Source organism: Monopterus albus, unplaced genomic scaffold (genome assembly GCF_001952655.1).
Source record: "Monopterus albus unplaced genomic scaffold, M_albus_1.0 scaffold2.1, whole genome shotgun sequence".
Taxonomy (NCBI): domain Eukaryota; kingdom Metazoa; phylum Chordata; class Actinopteri; order Synbranchiformes; family Synbranchidae; genus Monopterus; species Monopterus albus.
Window position 1 is genome coordinate 8,647,299 of NW_018127882.1, and position 18,040 is coordinate 8,665,338.

General features: G+C 41.1%; 1 protein-coding gene across 1 annotated transcript in view; it reads left to right on the forward strand.

Annotated features, from left to right (window-relative positions):
- The window catches only part of diaph1 (diaphanous related formin 1), a 97,817-nt gene that overhangs the window by 76,825 nt on the left and 2,952 nt on the right, over positions 1 to 18,040 (forward strand). Inside the window, exons 19-27 of the mRNA XM_020594525.1 lie at positions 3,500 to 3,598; positions 3,735 to 3,829; positions 4,206 to 4,307; positions 4,646 to 4,885; positions 6,187 to 6,316; positions 6,595 to 6,719; positions 6,882 to 7,046; positions 7,455 to 7,587; positions 12,390 to 12,479. Coding sequence (XP_020450181.1) covers positions 3,500 to 3,598; positions 3,735 to 3,829; positions 4,206 to 4,307; positions 4,646 to 4,885; positions 6,187 to 6,316; positions 6,595 to 6,719; positions 6,882 to 7,046; positions 7,455 to 7,587; positions 12,390 to 12,479 — 1,179 coding nt within the window. The remainder of the gene's footprint in view (positions 1 to 3,499; positions 3,599 to 3,734; positions 3,830 to 4,205; positions 4,308 to 4,645; positions 4,886 to 6,186; positions 6,317 to 6,594; positions 6,720 to 6,881; positions 7,047 to 7,454; positions 7,588 to 12,389; positions 12,480 to 18,040) is intronic.

The window sequence follows — 18,040 nt, forward strand, 5'->3', positions numbered from 1 at the left end:
AGAGAGGAAGGGAGTTTGGTGTGTGTGTGTGTGTGTGTGGGAGGGGGGGGGTGTTGAAGGACACACTCGGGCCTCCTGACTGATAAACAGACTCCTCTTTGTACAGCCAGCCTTACACACATACACGCATGCACACACACAGTTACATATTGACTGAGACCTCTGCATGACTTGGCTCCCTGTGATTCTGCCTGCTTTCCCCTTCATCTCTCTGGTTGGTTCTCTTCTTCTCTTTTTTCCCCTCTTCCACTTAATTAAAAACAGATGTCAGAAATGGAAGAATTTAGTTTTTCTTTTATGACCCACACGGATGCACAGGCACACACACACTTACCCCCTCCCCCCTTCCTCCTCATCTCTCAATGCCAAACAGCTGTTGGAGGAGGAGGGGGAGGTGTTCCAGGAAAAAAGAAGTGTGTGTGTCAGAAGTGGTGGCTGTAGTTTTTCTGTGTGGTGCAAACATAAAAAGGCAGCTGGGTTGATAAAATATGGATGTTGAGATGTCAGCACTCCACAGCTACGTGCCTCTGTGCTTGTTTGTTTTTGTGTGTCTAGTCACACATGTGTGTTCTGTCTCTGTCATCCCCTCACCTCCCCCATAATGACTAAGTGTTACATGGCGCAGTACTCCATAGCTACCGCTAGAGGTGCCATCGGCTCATAAATGAAAAGAGCTGGCTGTGCATGTGGAAACCACAGAGCAGCCATTTTACAATCTGCACACCAGAACCCATTTTATGAATCAGCCATGATGTCAACATAGCTAAGCCTGATTCCATTGGCTAGAGCAGAGCAGGTCCTCTAGCTATTATAGTACGTCTGTACACACACAAACACGTGCTCCCTCATCCACCCTCCATCTCATTGAGAACACACACACACTGACCTAGTGACAGAACCTTCACTAGTGTTGTCCCAGATAACTGGATTGTCACTCCTTGAGATTATATACTATCCAGGCTGAACAGTAACCTGTGATGTATCATTTGTGGTGTGTCTCTTTGTACAAGTCTGCATGTGTGCAGGGGTTCAAACTTTTACAGATTATATTATAATATTACTCGTAGATTTCTTTATTTCTCTCAGTATTATCTTCAGATGTGTTCTTTTCTTCACTTTCTAGACGCCATCATTTTGAAAAGGTGGATTATTTTAGGTCATTATCATTCTCCCTGTTTGTGTCTTTGTTCTAATGTGTTTATTTGTAGATGCTTGTCACTTCCTTGAGTTTCTTCCTAACCTTTCAGCCATGACTTGCTGTGTTATTTGACCATATTGATGTTGTTTCCTCTCAGATGTCCTGATGAATTTTCCTACCCTGTGTGTGTAATTGTTAACTTCCTGCAGTGGTTTCCTGGTCGCAGCAGGGACTATGGCTGGAGTTTTGGGCACACAATAGAGCTGATGAGACTCATATAAGGCAAAGTATATGTAAATAGTAGAAGTACAGAGTTCACAGTTTCATAAAGCAGAAGCTGCTACTGAGTGAAACAATGGGACTTGCTAAGACTATAATCCATTGACTGTTTTGTGTGTGTTCTAAATGAATGGCTAAATGGAGAGATGGGGAGCTCATTAAGAGGCCTCAACTCGTCAACAGACTGTCCCACTGGCCTCTCACATCAAGACAAAGCACCGTTTGACTGGACATATGGGAAGATGGAGAGATACTGTAGAAGAATGAGGTGTTATGCTGTAGTGACTCTCTGTGAGGTGAATACTCAGTGTTGCTATTTGAATCAGACTCTTTTTTTACTAATCTAACAAGCTGCAGTTTAACATGGGTGGATTGTGGAATAAGATAGTGAGGAAGTGAACAAAAGGGGCCATGCATGCAATACAGTTATCTGGGGGCTAGGTAAGCGTTCTTCACAGTGGATGATAGAGATTAGTATCACTCATAATGGAGCAAATTTAAGTAAGCGTCCACAGTGTGAAGTTTACACATGAATTTTACAGCATTTTCTGTTGTGATAGCCACTAAATTGTAGCTTTTGCCATTACATGAGCACATCACTGAACAGTGAAAATAAATGGGCTGCCAAGCTGATTTTGATTTATATTGTTTGTTTCAGGTAGAAACTAACAGAGAGACAGCATTTGAGCTGAACATGCTGTACCAGCATTATTATTGGCTGTTTTGCAGACATTGACTCTTGTTTCCGGTTTGTTTCTAGTCTGTACTAAGATGTTGAGAACAAGGCCACAGACAAACAAGATAAGTTTCTGATAGGGAATTAGACAAAAACCAAAGGAGACTGTGAAGCAGATGTACACCGCAGAGACCAACATGCTTCACTGCTTATTTTACTTTTTGCCTTTTAGATTTTGTACAAAGAAAAGAAAAATGACTAAGGTCATTGTTATAAGTTGGGGAGTGGTTGTGGTTTTGAGACCGAGACTTTCTCCTATGCTTTTTCCATTTTTCTCTCTTCCATCAATAATTTAACTTATTAATTAATATTTAGGATTAACTACTTTGTCTAAGAAATGTCAGACACAGTGATGTATGCCCATCATAAGTTTCCTCAGCATGGGATAGTTTCTCAAAGTCACTTATTTTTCTGTCCCAAAGCTGAAGTTTGTAATAGAAAAGAAGGAAACTCATCACATTTGAGAAGCTGTAACCAGAAGATGTTTGGTATACATACAGTGCATGCTAAATGACTAAATGGTTGATTATAAGTTTTGTCAATGACAATCTAGTTCAACTGATGTTTTCAGCATTAATCATGCCATTTAGTTTTTGTGCTGCATTTTCAAATGAAGGTTGGAGTGAGTAGGAATGATTAGATAATGCTGGCGAAATGCAAGTGAACACCTGTGTCCCCTGGTACTCTGCTGACCTTAGCTGTGATGTGCACATGTACAGTGGGCTGTTATGTGGTTAAAACCATATTTCTCTCCTAATTCTCATCCAGTGCTCATTTCACCCCCATGGGCGGACACATTCTTACAGTTACAATCCTGACCTTGTCAGAACAAGTTAATGTGAAATGTTTGTCAAGTAAGTGTGTGTGTGTGTCTATGTGATGGAATGTAGTGTGTATGTCTGTTTGTGAGCAGACTCAAAACGTTGAATGCCTTTCAGCTTACGAACGTCTGACCATACTTACCAGTCCCACCCATACCAGAGACATCTTTCCCCCAGCAGTTTCATAGCAGTTCAGTCTAACCCAAGGCCACTGATGCAGTAATCCTTACACCTCTATGACACCATACAGTTGGGAGAAAGTGGGGGAAAAAAGTAAAGGCCATGTCAAGTCTGTCAGTATTTATAGTAATCACATAGGACCTCATTCCATCACACTACTCCACCTCTCTCTGTTTTACAGAACCCACTGATTTCAAGACTCCTTCATTCCAACATTATTTATGTTCATATCCATTTGTGTTGGTCATTAATAAAGTTATCAAAAATGTCAATTTCTCTCTCCTTTCTTCTGCCCTTCTCTGAATATTACCACCACCCTCCTCATCTTTTTATCCACTTCTTCAGCTAAGAAGGATCAGGATGGTGGAGAAGATAAGAAGCAGCCACAAAAGAAGAAGGTGAAGGAGCTGAAGATTCTTGACAGCAAGGCTTCACAGAACCTCTGTAAGTCCACTAGCAAATGTTCACGTGTATAAAATTCTAAGTGCATTTAATGAACTCCTCCATTTAAATGCCACAATGAAAGCATGTTCACAAATTATTGATTTTACTAAGTACTGTTAATTGTTTGTTCATACAGCCATTTTTCTGGGATCATTCCGTATCCCTTATGAAGAGATAAAGAACGCCATTCTGGAGGTCAATGAGAAGATCCTCACAGAATCTATGGTTCAGGTACTGAGCTCAGATCTGTTCCTGAGTTACTTTATAAGGTTCTGTGTATGCATTCATTCATATATGTTAGGACAATGTAGCCCATGTTATGGATAGTCAGTTTCCGGTGGATATTTTTCTAGGGTGGGTAGAAGAATAGTGTTAGTAGTATAACTCCTGTAACAGTAAGACTATGTCTTGTTGATGTCTCCTTCAGCAAGACATTGAATATCTACCATCTGCAAGGTCACTGCTTATTAACCACAGAAGGATTTGGTCAGTCAGTCAGTGTGTCTTTGTGTAGACCCATGTCTTGCTCAAGGAGAACTTTTGTAACAAGTGTAAGTGACTCTATATCCTATTTGTTATGTATATTTTCCCTTTTATTATCATGTAGAACCTGATCAAACAACTGCCAGCACCAGAGCAATTGAGTGTCCTGGGAGAGATGAAAGATGAATATGATGACTTGGCTGAGGCAGAACAGTTTGGAGCAGTGGTAAGGAGTGACACACACAAAACAGTTTTGTTTTTGTTAAATGGGTTGAGGTTGAATTCCCATCTGTCTTGGACATGTCGTATCATAAACATAGCACAAAAATCTATGTGATGTGAAATAAGGCATTGAAATTTTTGGAGTACTGAGATAGCTGTACAGGTGTCAAAATATTAAACACAGGGAATGTAAAAAAGCCAGACTGCTTTGTTTAGAAGATTTGAGTAATGGTTGAAATCCCCTTCACTCACAGACAGCTACACACATACAGTTCACAATCTGTGTGACAACTAATATAACAGAAATGGCTCTGAAATCCCCTACCTTGTTTCTTTCTCCAGATGTCTAGTGTAAAGCGACTGATGCCACGGCTTCAGGCCATCCTGTTCAAGCTGCAGTTTGAGGAACAAATGAACAACATCAAGCCAGATGTGGTCTCAGTGACGGCAGCCTGCGAGGAGCTCAGGAAAAGTGACAGCTTCTCCAGACTGCTGCAGATCATCCTCCTTGTCGGGAACTATATGAACGCCGGTTCTCGTAATGGAAAAGCATTCGGCTTCTCCATATCATACTTGTGCAAGGTAAAAAGAGGCATAGACATACTGTACACTCAAACAATGCAAAATGAATGATTGTGCTAGAAAGTCCTTGTACTGCTTGGAGTTCAAGTGTGCACATGTTGATGTGTATATAGTAAATTACGTTAAAACTGGGCCCCGTAACATCAAAGCTTCATCAAAATCTAAATATTGTATTTTTATCTGATCTAAACATGTATAATAGGCAATATATGGACACAGACGAAATTCAAGCATAAATGCTGGAATTTCGGAAATACATACAGGTGGGTGACAGGTTAAAGGAAAAACCTCTTCCATGATCACTATGCCCCTATTCACAGGGCATGAGGGATCACTGAATGGTTTGATGAGAATGAAAAGGATGTGGATCATATGCTGTGGCCTTCAGTCACCAGATCTAAACCCAGCTGAACTATGGCACATTTTGGAATGAGGTGTTAGAGAGCACTCTCCACCACCAAAATGAAAACCCCAAGTCAGAATTAAAATCTGCTTTAATCACCAAATATGTTGAGATTACAAGGAATTTGTCTCCATCACAGAGGCTCTCAGTGTGTTTTAGGGAACAGACAATAGAACAGTGCAGTAAAAGGTAGGGGAGGCGTGGGAGAAGGAGGAGAGGCAGTATTCATAAACATTATATACACATTTCGAGGTATCATACTAGTGCATGTAGCTGTACTATTTACAATTATTGCACTGCAATGGTTGCTGAGTCTGGTTGCTTCAGTCATAGTTAACTGTTCAGCATGGAGATGATGCGGTGGAAGAAACTGTCCTTGTCTGGTTGTTTTGGTGTACCTGTTGTGAAGTCCAGAGGGGAGGAGTTCAAACAGTTCATGTCCAGGATGTGAGGGGTCTGCAGTAATCTTCTCTGCCCTCCTTTTGACCCTTGATGCATACAAGCGCTCCATGGAGAGCAGGCAGACACTGATGATTTTTTTCTGATGTCTGAACTGTCTGCTGGAGTTTGTTCCTGTCCTGTTTGGTTGCTAAACCAAAACAGACAGTGATAGATTAGCAGAGAACAGACTCGAGAGAAATGAAGGAATATCTTTTGTAAGGATGGTGTTCATCCCTCCAGTAGAATTCAGACTTGTAGTCAATGTCAAGGAGCACAGAAGCTGTTCTTAGAGGCACATGGTGGCCCCGGACCTTATTAAGACACTTTGTTGGTTGGTCCTTTAATTTGTCACCTATCTGTATCAAACCATGTATATAAAACACTGACAACAGATACTGAATATCTTTTGATTGTCTTTTCAGTCAACCCATTTTTAACCTCTCCTCCTTCCAATCAGCTGCGTGACACCAAAACAGCTGATCTGAAGCAAACGCTGCTCCACTTCCTTGCTGAACTGTGCCAGGAGCGGTATCCTGAGGTCATGAGTTTTCCAGATGAGCTCATCCACATGGAAAAGGCCAGCAGAGGTACATGTGTCATCTAACTGACCTGTATACATCTCAGTCTCTATGCAGTCCCACCCATTGTAGCCTGTGTTTGCACCATGTATTCAGCTTATTGATACAGTATGCTCCTCTTGTTTCAGCTGGTGGCACTGCATACCTGTCTGCAGTGCCTGTATTACCTTATTGAAATCAACACTTTGTCATATGAGGAAAAAAACATGTTCATAAGCTACATGTGTTGTGTATTAACAGTATGAAGGCACTCCACATCATTACTGTTTCCCTTATGTCCCCTGCAGTATCTGCAGAGACTCTTCAGAAGAACCTAGAGCAGATGGGCCGTCAAATCAAGAGTTTGGAGAAAGATCTGGAAACCTTCCCCCCTCCACAAAATGATAAAGACCTGTTTGTGGAAAAGATGTCCATATCCTTTTGATTTACTTCAATTTTTATACATTTGTTTAGCAGTTACCTAAAAGTGTGTTTATATACAAATTCAAACCATCAATTCTGTCATAAATTATCAAATTGATGTCTTGTTAAGATACAGATATTGCTTCTATGCTCCTTAACAGCAGGCCTCCACAGTTTTGTGAGCAATGCCAAAGAACAATATGAGATGCTCGATCTGTTGCATAAGAATATGGAGAAGCAGTTTACCGACCTGGGGGACTATTTTGTCTTTAACCCCAAAAAAATTTCTGTAGAGGAATTTTTTGGGGATATCAACACCTTTAAAAACATGTTCCAGGTCTGTATGTGCAAGTTAATGAACAAACTTTAGTCTCACACAAACACTCAATGGTTACACATACTGTAAAACGACATGCACATAAACAGTCAAATTGTACATGAAAGAGGGAAGGATGGGAGACAAATGCCAAACCAGGATTACAAAAAAACAAGAGATTGCACCTGTTTGTATTGACATAATAAAGACTTAATTATATTGCTAGTTTATACATCAAACTGGGAGGGCTCCTGCTCGAGGTAACTTGTTTTACCAGTTGTGGATAGCCACCATTTGAAATTTTGTTTTTGAGAAACCCTTTCATACTCATCACACTAATTTATCCGCTTCAAACACTAAAACTTTAAAACATAATTGGCATACTACGCTAAATGACATTTTCTCCTCTTCTCTTTCTCCCCCCACCAGCAAGCGGTGCAGGAGAATCAGAAGAGGAAGGAGGCTGAAGAGAAGATTAAGAAGGCCAAGCTGGCCAGAGAAAAAGCAGAGAAGGAGAAGGAGGAGAAACTCAAGAGGAACCAGCTCCTTGACATCAACGCAGGTCACAGTTGCTGCATGATATCTGATCACCTGTGTGTGACTGAAAAGAGAGAAACATACTCTCACTATGTATTTCCCTCAGATTCCAGTTGGGGGCAGTCAGAGTCCATGCTTTTGTGGGATTTGTGTGTGTGTGTGTCCGTGTGTGTGCGAGACAGAGCAACCCATCAGCATTTATAGACCAGAGCTGATCTGATGTTGATGACCTATGTTTTGAGTTAATCAACCAAAGAAGCTCAGCAGAAAGTGAATACAAGGAGGATTCATGCATACAAGGAGCTACTTGACCTCTTTTCTCTGTTCCCTTGGAGGGGAGTGCTTTCAAAAGAGAACTTACATGAGAATCCTAAATCTCTTTATCACTAAAAACATGTTTCTTCCTCTCTATGTGATGCTGTTATGCTTTGTAAAAAGGCTAGCAGCATATTGTCCTGTGTAACAAACACACATTCTTGAACTCTCATCTCTGGTACACACAGGTAATATACAAATCCTGCCCCACAGATGTACATTTATGCATAGACACTACACCCCCTCCCCCCTCCAGACTGTGACCTAGTTTCAGTACATTCCTTCTTGCTTTGGCTCCAGTTGGGTTCTCCTGGGACTCTACAGTTCCACAGTCAGGTATTGCTGCCTCAGTGCACACTGTATATGAATGAATGTTTATGCACTATAGAATTACAGTGTCTCCTTCTCGTGAAGGTTTCTTTTTTGGTTTGCCTTTGTTTTTGCACTGTGTGTGTGTGTGTTTGCAAATGTATTTAACATCATCGTCATCATCTTTTATTAGCAGACTCAAGGTCCATTCAAAAAAAGAAATAAAAGAAAAAAAGAAAGGCTATAAAAAGAAAAAAATAATCATAAAAGACATTTATACCAATGTTTCCACAGAGAGGATTGGTAACGTACTACACTAAAACCAGGATTAGCCAGCATCATTATAAGACTGTTCTCAGAGTTATTCACATGACAGATAAATCTGTACATCAGGTTTCTCATTAATGCCTGAAAGGTACTAACATGGACCTGTGAACACAACAGACTGGCGCTGGTGGACCTAGGCTTCTTAAGCAGAATCCTCAAGGCATCATTATAAGCAACTTTAAGTTTCTGTAAAGTAGCTACCTTATATTTACACCACAATGGGGCAGTATACAACGGTGTTCAGTATGTTCTGAACAGATGAACTTTAACATTAGCAGAAGAGAGACAAAGTGCGGTACATCATCTCCACACTCATTTAAGAGTTGTAGGCAACTTTTGATGTTATTTACATCTTTCTGCTTGCCCCTTAAATGCCACATAGTGTTGCTTTGTGTTAGGACACAGTTCAAACGACACCTTTCTTGAAGATTCAATCCATCGAGTGTCAAAATGATTTGAGGCAAGTAGGACAAGCTCGTCCTGGCACATTGTCTTAATCTTAACCGCAAGAAAGTTAAGAAACTCGTCCTCGACTACCAGCATACCATCTACAGATTTATAGAGCTGCGGTTTCACTCGAGGTCGACTAAGGCTCAGAGCAGCAGCAGCACCCTGCTCCACACCGTCCGCCATATTGAATAAAGAGTGTTGAGCTTGTAACAAAAAGTCTTTCTGGCCTTTCTCCTAGTGCTCCATGTTCCAGCTGGCTTCTCTTCTCCTCTCTTGCTTTTGTTCCATCACTCCCTCTTCTTTTTTCTTTTCCCTCCCCCCTGTGCCTCCTTTTCATTTATAGGGCACTTAAAAACACACAAGCACTGTGACTCCACTTGGTAGCTTTTTGTCAGTGTTAAAAGTTTGGAGCAGACATTTTGCGGTAGAAAGAAAGGTAGTCAAATTTCATGTTCCACCCCAGGGGCATGCACAAATGGAACATAATAAGGCTTCAAAGATGGTTGTGTGTCTGTGTGTGTGTGTGTGTGTGTGTGTGTGTGTGTGTGTGTGTGTGTGTTAGTGGGCCAGAGATCATTTACATACAGGTGCCATATTTGACTGCCCCTGTAGCCCAAACACACACAGATCCAACAGTGAGACACACCTGGTCTTTGATCTGTATTTGTTTATAACCCCCATTCTGAATAGGTAGTACACAGTGGTGGTTCTCACCAGGTACTGTTTTGCACAGTGACATCTTGTTTCCCTTTTTTCTTTCCTTCTCTCACCCATGTGCTTGCATACACTTACTATCTCTGAATGTGTAAACACAGTATCCCAGTTATTAATTAAACCCTGGAAGGTTGGTGTGTGTTCAGTTTGTATCCTTGTCATTCCTCTGAGTCAGACAGACAGAGCCTCACTTTGCACATGTAATAAGCATGTGATGGTAGGTAGTGTGAGTAACTGATTCCTCTGAGTTTCTTTGTATATTTTAACTTTTTTTTTGACAATGCAAGTATTAAGTGAGGTTGTGATAGGTCATGAAGCAAGGGAGTTTAGGATTCAGAGACCTTGGATGCCACACGTTCACCATCTGTGTTCTAATGTGAACTTATAAATGTTGTCTGCTACTGTAATGAAATATCCTCCATAGCTGCACTCATCTTTAGACAAATGCCAAGGCTGTTCCTTGTTTCAGCAGCTAGGTGTCAGTGCTGTATGTAAAAGAGTTTGTGAGGCTATGTGCTTTTATGTACTGTATGTGGCAAAGGGTGGGTTCATGTGTGGTTTACACTCCCCCACATATGCTGGTATGGGAAATGCCACTAGGAGTGCTCATGCTCCATTCAGACAGAGCATGTGAGGGAGTGGTGTGGGGAGGGTAAAAGAAGGAGAAGAGCAGGGCAGCAGATGCTCGCTTAAGGATTAGACTGTGTTGTTGTCTCTTAGAAAAGGGGGTTAGAGGAGGAGATGAGAAAGGCACTGGCTGAGCGAGGGGATGAGATGGGATAAGCCTGGGTAGCCTGGGGTCTCATCCAAGGCAACTGTGAAAGAGACAAAACCATGTCCCATTAGAAGAATGGAAATTCTGTCTCCAGCCCACTTCAACAATATTTCTTTCTCAAACTCTTTTCCTTTTCAAGTGGTTTTCTTTCAGTGGTTGTTCCTCCTCCTCCTCCTCTACTCTGTAAATATTTCTTTTCATGCCCTCATCTGTTATTTTGTAACCATCCATTAGAGGTGCTATTGCTCCATACAAGACGCTGTCCTTCCCCTGTTTGTGCATGCCAGAGATTGTGTGTGTGTGTGTGTGTGTGTGTGTGTAGGTGTGTGCATGTGCACATCTAATGTAGATCACCTCCAGAGAGACATCTTTAAGAGCTAATGCTGTTAAACTAATTAATCCATCTTATGTTCTTATATGCTTCTGGCCACACCTTGCTGTTTGTATTACACACTACAGTTCTGTGTACAGATTGTGTATGCCTGCTTATGCTGCTCCAAATCTAGGCCATTTTTGCACTGAGTCTGACTTTGTCACCACTGTTTTTGAGGCAGTTTCAGTATTGATTTTGTACTGGTCAGCAATATTAAACCACTTCAATGAAAAACATGAATTAACAAGAGCCCATGATTATCAGCAAGTGAGTGAGCCCAGCAAGTGTTTATTTCCCACTTTAATATCACTGTTGCTAATCACAGACAAACCACTTATTATAAAGCTTCTCTAGGACTTTTTAGTTTCACTCGCTCAACAATAAGCTTGTTTTCCACACAGCTAGGTCATTGTGCGATCCTTCTGCTGCCTCCAGCACATTTTCACAAATGGGTTTGTGTGTCTGTGTGCTTCCACCACTGGTATATGCCAATCAAGTGATTAATGTAAGTGGAAATGCGCCAGATGTGTTTCCCTGGCAGGAGAAAAGCATGGTCTAAATCACAAACTATCTGTGCGGTTCATTGACATCAACATAGGGAGGTGTATGTGAGCTTTGCAAGGCTTTGGGAGTGTGAGAAAGATTTTTCTGAAGTGACAGGCAAGACCACTGGCAGCATGGCTTACTACAGGATTAAATATTGTGTGTATGCATGTGTAGACAGAGCTGCATGTGTGTGTGTGTGCGTGCATGTGTTTGGGGGGTTGGGAGGTTATAACATAAACCTTAAACCCCAACCCCACTGTTCCCTTTCCACACCCCTCTGTTTCTGTTCAGGTTCAACCAAAATAATTAGAACCATCTGCCTTAGTGCTGAGCTGTGCCACTGAATTTTGCGCACAGTCATGATAATGCTCACACACTTGTACACATAGCAGCATTGCTATAGAGTTAGCCCCCTCAGTTTGCCCCACCTTTCCTGGTTTATGTCCACATGCCACTGAGGCTGTGCAGAGTATAAACAACCACAAACATTGAGCCCACCCATACAAACCATGCCTGTACACATAGCACAGATATGAGTTTCATTTCCAGTCAATGCTCATTTAACTGTAGGCTACTGTATAATTACTCACTCATTGTAGTATTTTAATGTTTATGTCCAGGTTTGGTATCAGTGGGTGTGTTGTTGCAGTAAGGGTGTGTGTGTGTCTTTGAGAGGTTTTCTCCCCCAAAGTGCAGTGTGTATCCCAAAGCAGTGACAGTAGCTGAACTAGGTCATTACCCATTGGGGTTAATGTGTCTAATTTTCAGCCTGACAATGTGTAAAGAACACTCTGCCCATGTGACTGTTGATGTGTCTGAGAGAAACAGGGTTTATCAAAACCACTAGTCACTGCCATGTTGTTGGGAAGGAAAATGACTGTACTGTATATGCCACAGTGGAGTTGTGTGTGTGTGTGTGTGTGAGACATGAATAAAATGTTCATTCTGACTCATATTGATTTTAATCTAGTATTTGTTGATGTATCACTGATACCATGTTTTGATGCTGTGTTTACAGGAGATGATGAAACTGGTATCATGGATGGCCTGTTGGAGGCGCTTCAGTCCGGTGCTGCTTTCAAGAGAAAGAGGGGTCCACGACAAGCAGGTACACATACACAAGCAGAACCATAAAACTTCACAAAACATGCAGATGTTTCAAAGTGTCGTGTCTTACTTGATTTAGAGATTTGTTTCCTTTCACCAGTTTGTGGCATGCAAGCTACATTAAAAAAAAAAACAGATGTAGCATATGAGACTCATTTGCTCATTTGTCGTCTTCTCAGTGTTTCTGTTGACACACAACAGCAGATTTCTTTGTGTTCCCTTGTCTCAGTTCCATCTGATGGATGGTTCAGAGACTGTAGTTCATAGTAGTATTTTCTGGCCATGGGTACAGTGGGTAAAGCCAGTTCATCCAGTGGTTAGTACAAATTGATGAGGGTGTGGTTGTGGAATGGGACATGTATGAATGTGGAACAAAAAAGGTTTAACCAGAGTGTGGTTAGAAAGTTTAAGGAAGTGAGATCAGTGAGTGGGAAATAAGCTATACATGTGGGAACAGCTGATTAAAGTATGAACAAAATAATTATTCCAATTTCACTCCACTCAAAAATGTTTTGTGTACTGTTACTTCACTTGTAAGTTTGGCCTTCAGTGTGTAGGACAACATATGGTATGTGCAGAGTTTTGATACCATGTGATGGGCTGTTTTCAAAGAGGGAAAGCTTCTCATGTGCTTCCCTTATATCAGACTTTAAGATGTGATTGTGAGCATGATTTTGAGACATTACGACTAGTTGGGAAATCAGTCATAGTTCAGCATGCAAATTATCCAAGTGAAATGTGAAAAACCTGAACGCTACAGGTCAAATACACTGTGAATGGAAGTAAGAGACACTTATCTCACATGACTGGATGGTTCTGAAACCCCAGCTCACAGTAAGTGTCTGGTCAAAATCATAAAATATATAGCATCACTATCATTTACCTTTCCATTTGATCTTAGAACAAAAAAAAATTGGAACACTGTTTTTCTCATTAATATGCTGGCCAGTAGTCCCTGTCCTGTGTGAGAGCACGTACTCCTGAGCACAACTCCAGCCTGTGTTGATTTTCATTCAGGCCATGTTGTCAGTTTATAATCTCATGGAGACAGAACTGTAAGATGGTCAGCTACTTACCCAGCTGTCCGTTCCACTGCCCAATCCAGTCACATTTACTTACTAGAGGCTATGTAGAGTGTTTTGTTTTTAAACTTGTTTTTGTGGATAATATGGCCTTTTAAGACCATCCAAATTAAAAAGAGGTCATGTGGGTTGTTAGGATAGTAACATGATTCCTGAAACTTGCATGTAACCATGTGAGTGGAAAAGTGTCCAGTGCCCATTAACTGAGAGTCTGTGTGTGTGTTTATTCACATGCACTCGTGTGGGTTGTATTCACACATAAGAGAGGCTAGGGAAGAGTGTATGCAACCCAATCCGTCTCTCAATAGAAGCCAGATGTGAAGCATTGCTCCAGAGCAGGAGGGCAGACTGTGTACTTTGTCTTTTATTCTCTTTTTTCATGTTCCTTTTGTTTTTTCTTTTTTCTGTTACTTAATGCTTTTATATAGCCGGTTAGCTGTAATTGTTTATTACAGTAATACAGTGGTTGTGACAAGGGTTCCTCTGTGATCCCCCCCCAAAATCTCAAATGGCAGCAAAGTCTCTTTAAAAACATCTTAGGCTCATCGCCACTAAACTGGCTGAGACAACAGTCAGAGGAGGAAATGGAGGGAGAAGAGGGAGTGAGGAAAGAGCCCTGCATGAGTAAGAATGGGGCCCACTCAAGGACTCAGTCCATGAAACTGTCAGGCCACCACATACTGCCAGCAGGAAATACCTGAACACATGTATGAAAGAGAGGAAGGGAGAGTGAGCCGTTCTTCCTACGTATACTTGTCTGTGGTAGAAAAGAAAATAGGAAAATATAAGTAGCTGTATGTATCATCCCACACCACTGTCTTCCACAGTCTTGTCATTTCTGTTTTTCTTTTGCCCGAGTTCAGTGTTTTCCTTGGTTAACGTGGTGTGAAGCTCTGCTGTTTTTTTGGCAATCTGAGCTTTGTTAGGAATTATAATTTCCACACTGACATTTAAAGGCTGTTCTTTTTTTTTTTTTACCCACTTTGCTTTGTAAGTCTTTTGCCCACACAAGAGGAGGGTGTCTTTATGTTTGCGTGTGTGGATGTTCAGCGGGTTGGTCGAGTCTGAGGTCTTATTTTAGTGGAGCTGAAGTAGGAGGAGGCACATCCTGACTCTGACTCAACTGTTACATATCTGACAACACTGGGGCCATAGGCAGCTTCCATCAGCAGAGTAAAATCACTCCTCAATCCAGCTCATGAACACATGGAAAAATTTAGATTTGAAGAACAGTTACCCTAAACTTGTTCTGTGCATGTTACACAGCAACACAACAAGATATCAAAGAAACACAGCTATAGGAAATGTAATTCATTTTCTTGAACCTTTCAGGTCAAATATGTGATTTAATGATTGAAATAACACAGCTCTGTCCAAATATATACATTTGAAGCCATTAGATAATTTAGAATATAATTTCAGTGAGATGATTGTCTTTCTCTCTCACTGATTGTGAGATGATATGCCACTAGCCCTTTTCCAGTTAACCAGTTGCTCATCTTACCTCATTCTAATTACCTTTCCTTGCAATTACAATCCAATCAATTTGGGCTCTTGTTCAATGGTATTACATAATGATTCTCCAAACACAAATCAAATGTTCATTGCCTTTTATGCTCTGTATATAAGCAAAGGAGTGGAAGAGGAATAATGGCTTCTCGTAGCAAGGGACTAGAAAATAGCAAAAAATTACAGTGAAGCCATACAAGCCACAGTTGGCTGTACATTTAATGTAACTGAAATATTAATCAAAAATAGTTTGTCAACATGCCTGTTGTCACATAAGACATGCTCATGCATCAGGTGTATAAATATTAAATGTGAGTCCAAACACCAGTGAAGCTGCTTATGCATCAAACTACTCTATCAGAGGGCATCTTACATAATATCAGTATTGTTGTATGTAATGTCTTTAATGTTAGAACCCAGCTTGTTCTGTTGATCACAAAACAAGTTGAAGAACTGATCAAGCATTTGATAAACAATTCAGCACATTCCAGATGAGTCCAGGATCGTAGTAGAATAACTAAATAAGTTCACCAACCCTCTCACAGCAGAGCAGGAGTGAAAGCTCACCTGACCTACGGGCCTTAGTTGTAATTAAAAAGTTTATTATGTTGTCAAACACTGCACCAATAGTTAAACAAGGAACCCAAAGATAAGTCCTCTCACCAACATTTAAGGTGTGTTAACAGGTTGCAGGGCCAGCTGAGCTGTGCATACTAGATTCCATTATAAATAAGCTGATATATGAAGCCTTTCTATAATTCTGAAACCTTTTTGAGCAGAGGTGAAAATACATTCCTAATTTACTCTACACACCCTTTCAGTCTGCGTAATTAAGTCATTAATATACAACTGTCATAAAAACTACAAAATGCAAACTCTTATTAGAGTGTGTGCTATACTGATCTCTCTATTTTAGCAGAAACAGATGTTCGACAAGAAAAGCATATTACTACCAACAGTTGGTAAATGTCCATTATAATTACATATACGGGTTGCTGAACAATTTTTATGTCCACATCCTGTCACAAATATAATTACAAGCAGTATCCATCACTACAAGAGGGTGTAAATAGTGACTACATCTCAAATGTAGTCTTAATGTTGAGTATCCATCCTTAAAATATAACCAGAATTGTTTTAATCGACTCTGTGCTGATACAAAACAGTACTTCTACTGTACTTGTGGTGGTCTATTATTTTTTGTGTATAGAGCTGGCGTTCACATTTGTGCATGTAAGGGTCTTCATCACATGAAGTGTGTCCCCTTCTTCCCTTCCTCTTTGTTTCCTCCCCTCGCAGCTGTGGTGACTGCAGACGTCACCAGCTTGGTGTTAAGGACTGCTGAGGCCCTATTGAGTGTGTTGTCACGCTCTTTGTGTCACAGCAGTGAGACTGACTAGAAAGCCACGAGGCTGCTGAGGTTATATACCCCTCACCTTTGACCTGTACCTCAGCTCACTGTGTGTGTGTGTGTGTGTGTGTGCTGGTTGCATAGACTGCAGACTGCATGGGGTGTCCTCAGCTGCCTACCCTCCTCCTGTCTGCCCACCCCCTCTAAACACATACAGACAAAACACACAGCAGATGCTTGCATGCCAATACAAACGCACACATGGATGTTTGCATACCAATACATAACAGGCAGATCGCATTTCAAAGGACAGATAGCCTTGCATACTTTCTCAAACACTATCACATTCTGGCTCTGTGCTTTAGACAGTAAGTTAGGGTCCGTCTGCATCCTTCTGTATGGATACAGACATGCCAGTTTGGCTACTAGAGTAGTAGTTGTGTGTATGTGTTTAAAGCAATTTGAAGGCACTTGTGTGTAGTGGAATGACATATCTAAACACTCACTGTGGACCCATCTGCTGGGTCGTGACCCTTTGCAAACCAACCAATCACAGTAGCAACAAGTTGACAAAGCACCAATCACAACAAACACGGAGATAAAGGGGATGGCAACAATGGAGGCACACGCTGGCTCTGCAGACGGTCTGTTGCTACAACAAAAGAAAAAGACCCTTGCGAAGATTTGTGCTTTCACAGATGTTCACACACAGACGAGAGATAATTTAGACCAATAGATCATCAATCAAGCCATTACTGAAGCAGTGGTGATGTCACATGCATACTAAACAACCAGTGAGACCATAAATGCCAATAGATAATGTATATAAACTGGTTGAGCCCATTCAGTGATATCAAATGCACATGAACACCAACCCACTAGCCAGTAGTGGTGCCAGAAGACGTCACTCTCTCCCACAGTCCTCTAGTGCAGAGCAGTAGTGTTACACAGTGCAGCCTGCAGAGGACGCCATGAGTCTCTACTAAGTAATCGACATTGCTGGAGATCCTGCCTGCATCTGCTAATACACCATTATGCTAGTAGTGACACTGTTACCATGTTGTCATGCTACTGTGGCTTTATTGTACCTGCCGTTCAATAGATTTAACAGCATAAAGATGCGAATTTCTTATTCAGTTGGTAGGTGGGTGAGGGTATGTAATCTGTGACCAGCAAAGAAGTGGATCTTCCCTTACTTAACAAAGCCTCTGAGCTAGTTCTTGTTATGCTCTCACTGCAGCTGATTTTCTGCAGATTCTTTCATCACTCTTCTTTCTATTTCTGTATTTTTCCCCTCATAAGGGCAGCACACATATGCCTACAGTACAACAAAGCGTTCTTCCTCTCATCAGGCAGTCATTATTGTATCTCCTGGAGGGTAATATGTTACAGATGATCTTTGCACTACACTCTTTGTGCCACTGATTGCACTTCAGTGTGTAAACACAGATTCGCTCTACCCACCAATCAACAGACCTAAAAACGGTATTTGTTGTGAATCTCTTTTTTTTTTTATTACTGCAACTGTCAGCATGCTGCCAAGTGTGTTTAGTCAACATTAGAGCTAGTCTGTACATGATGACAATTCTCTGTTGTTGTAGTGCCACATGTTGTCCTCAT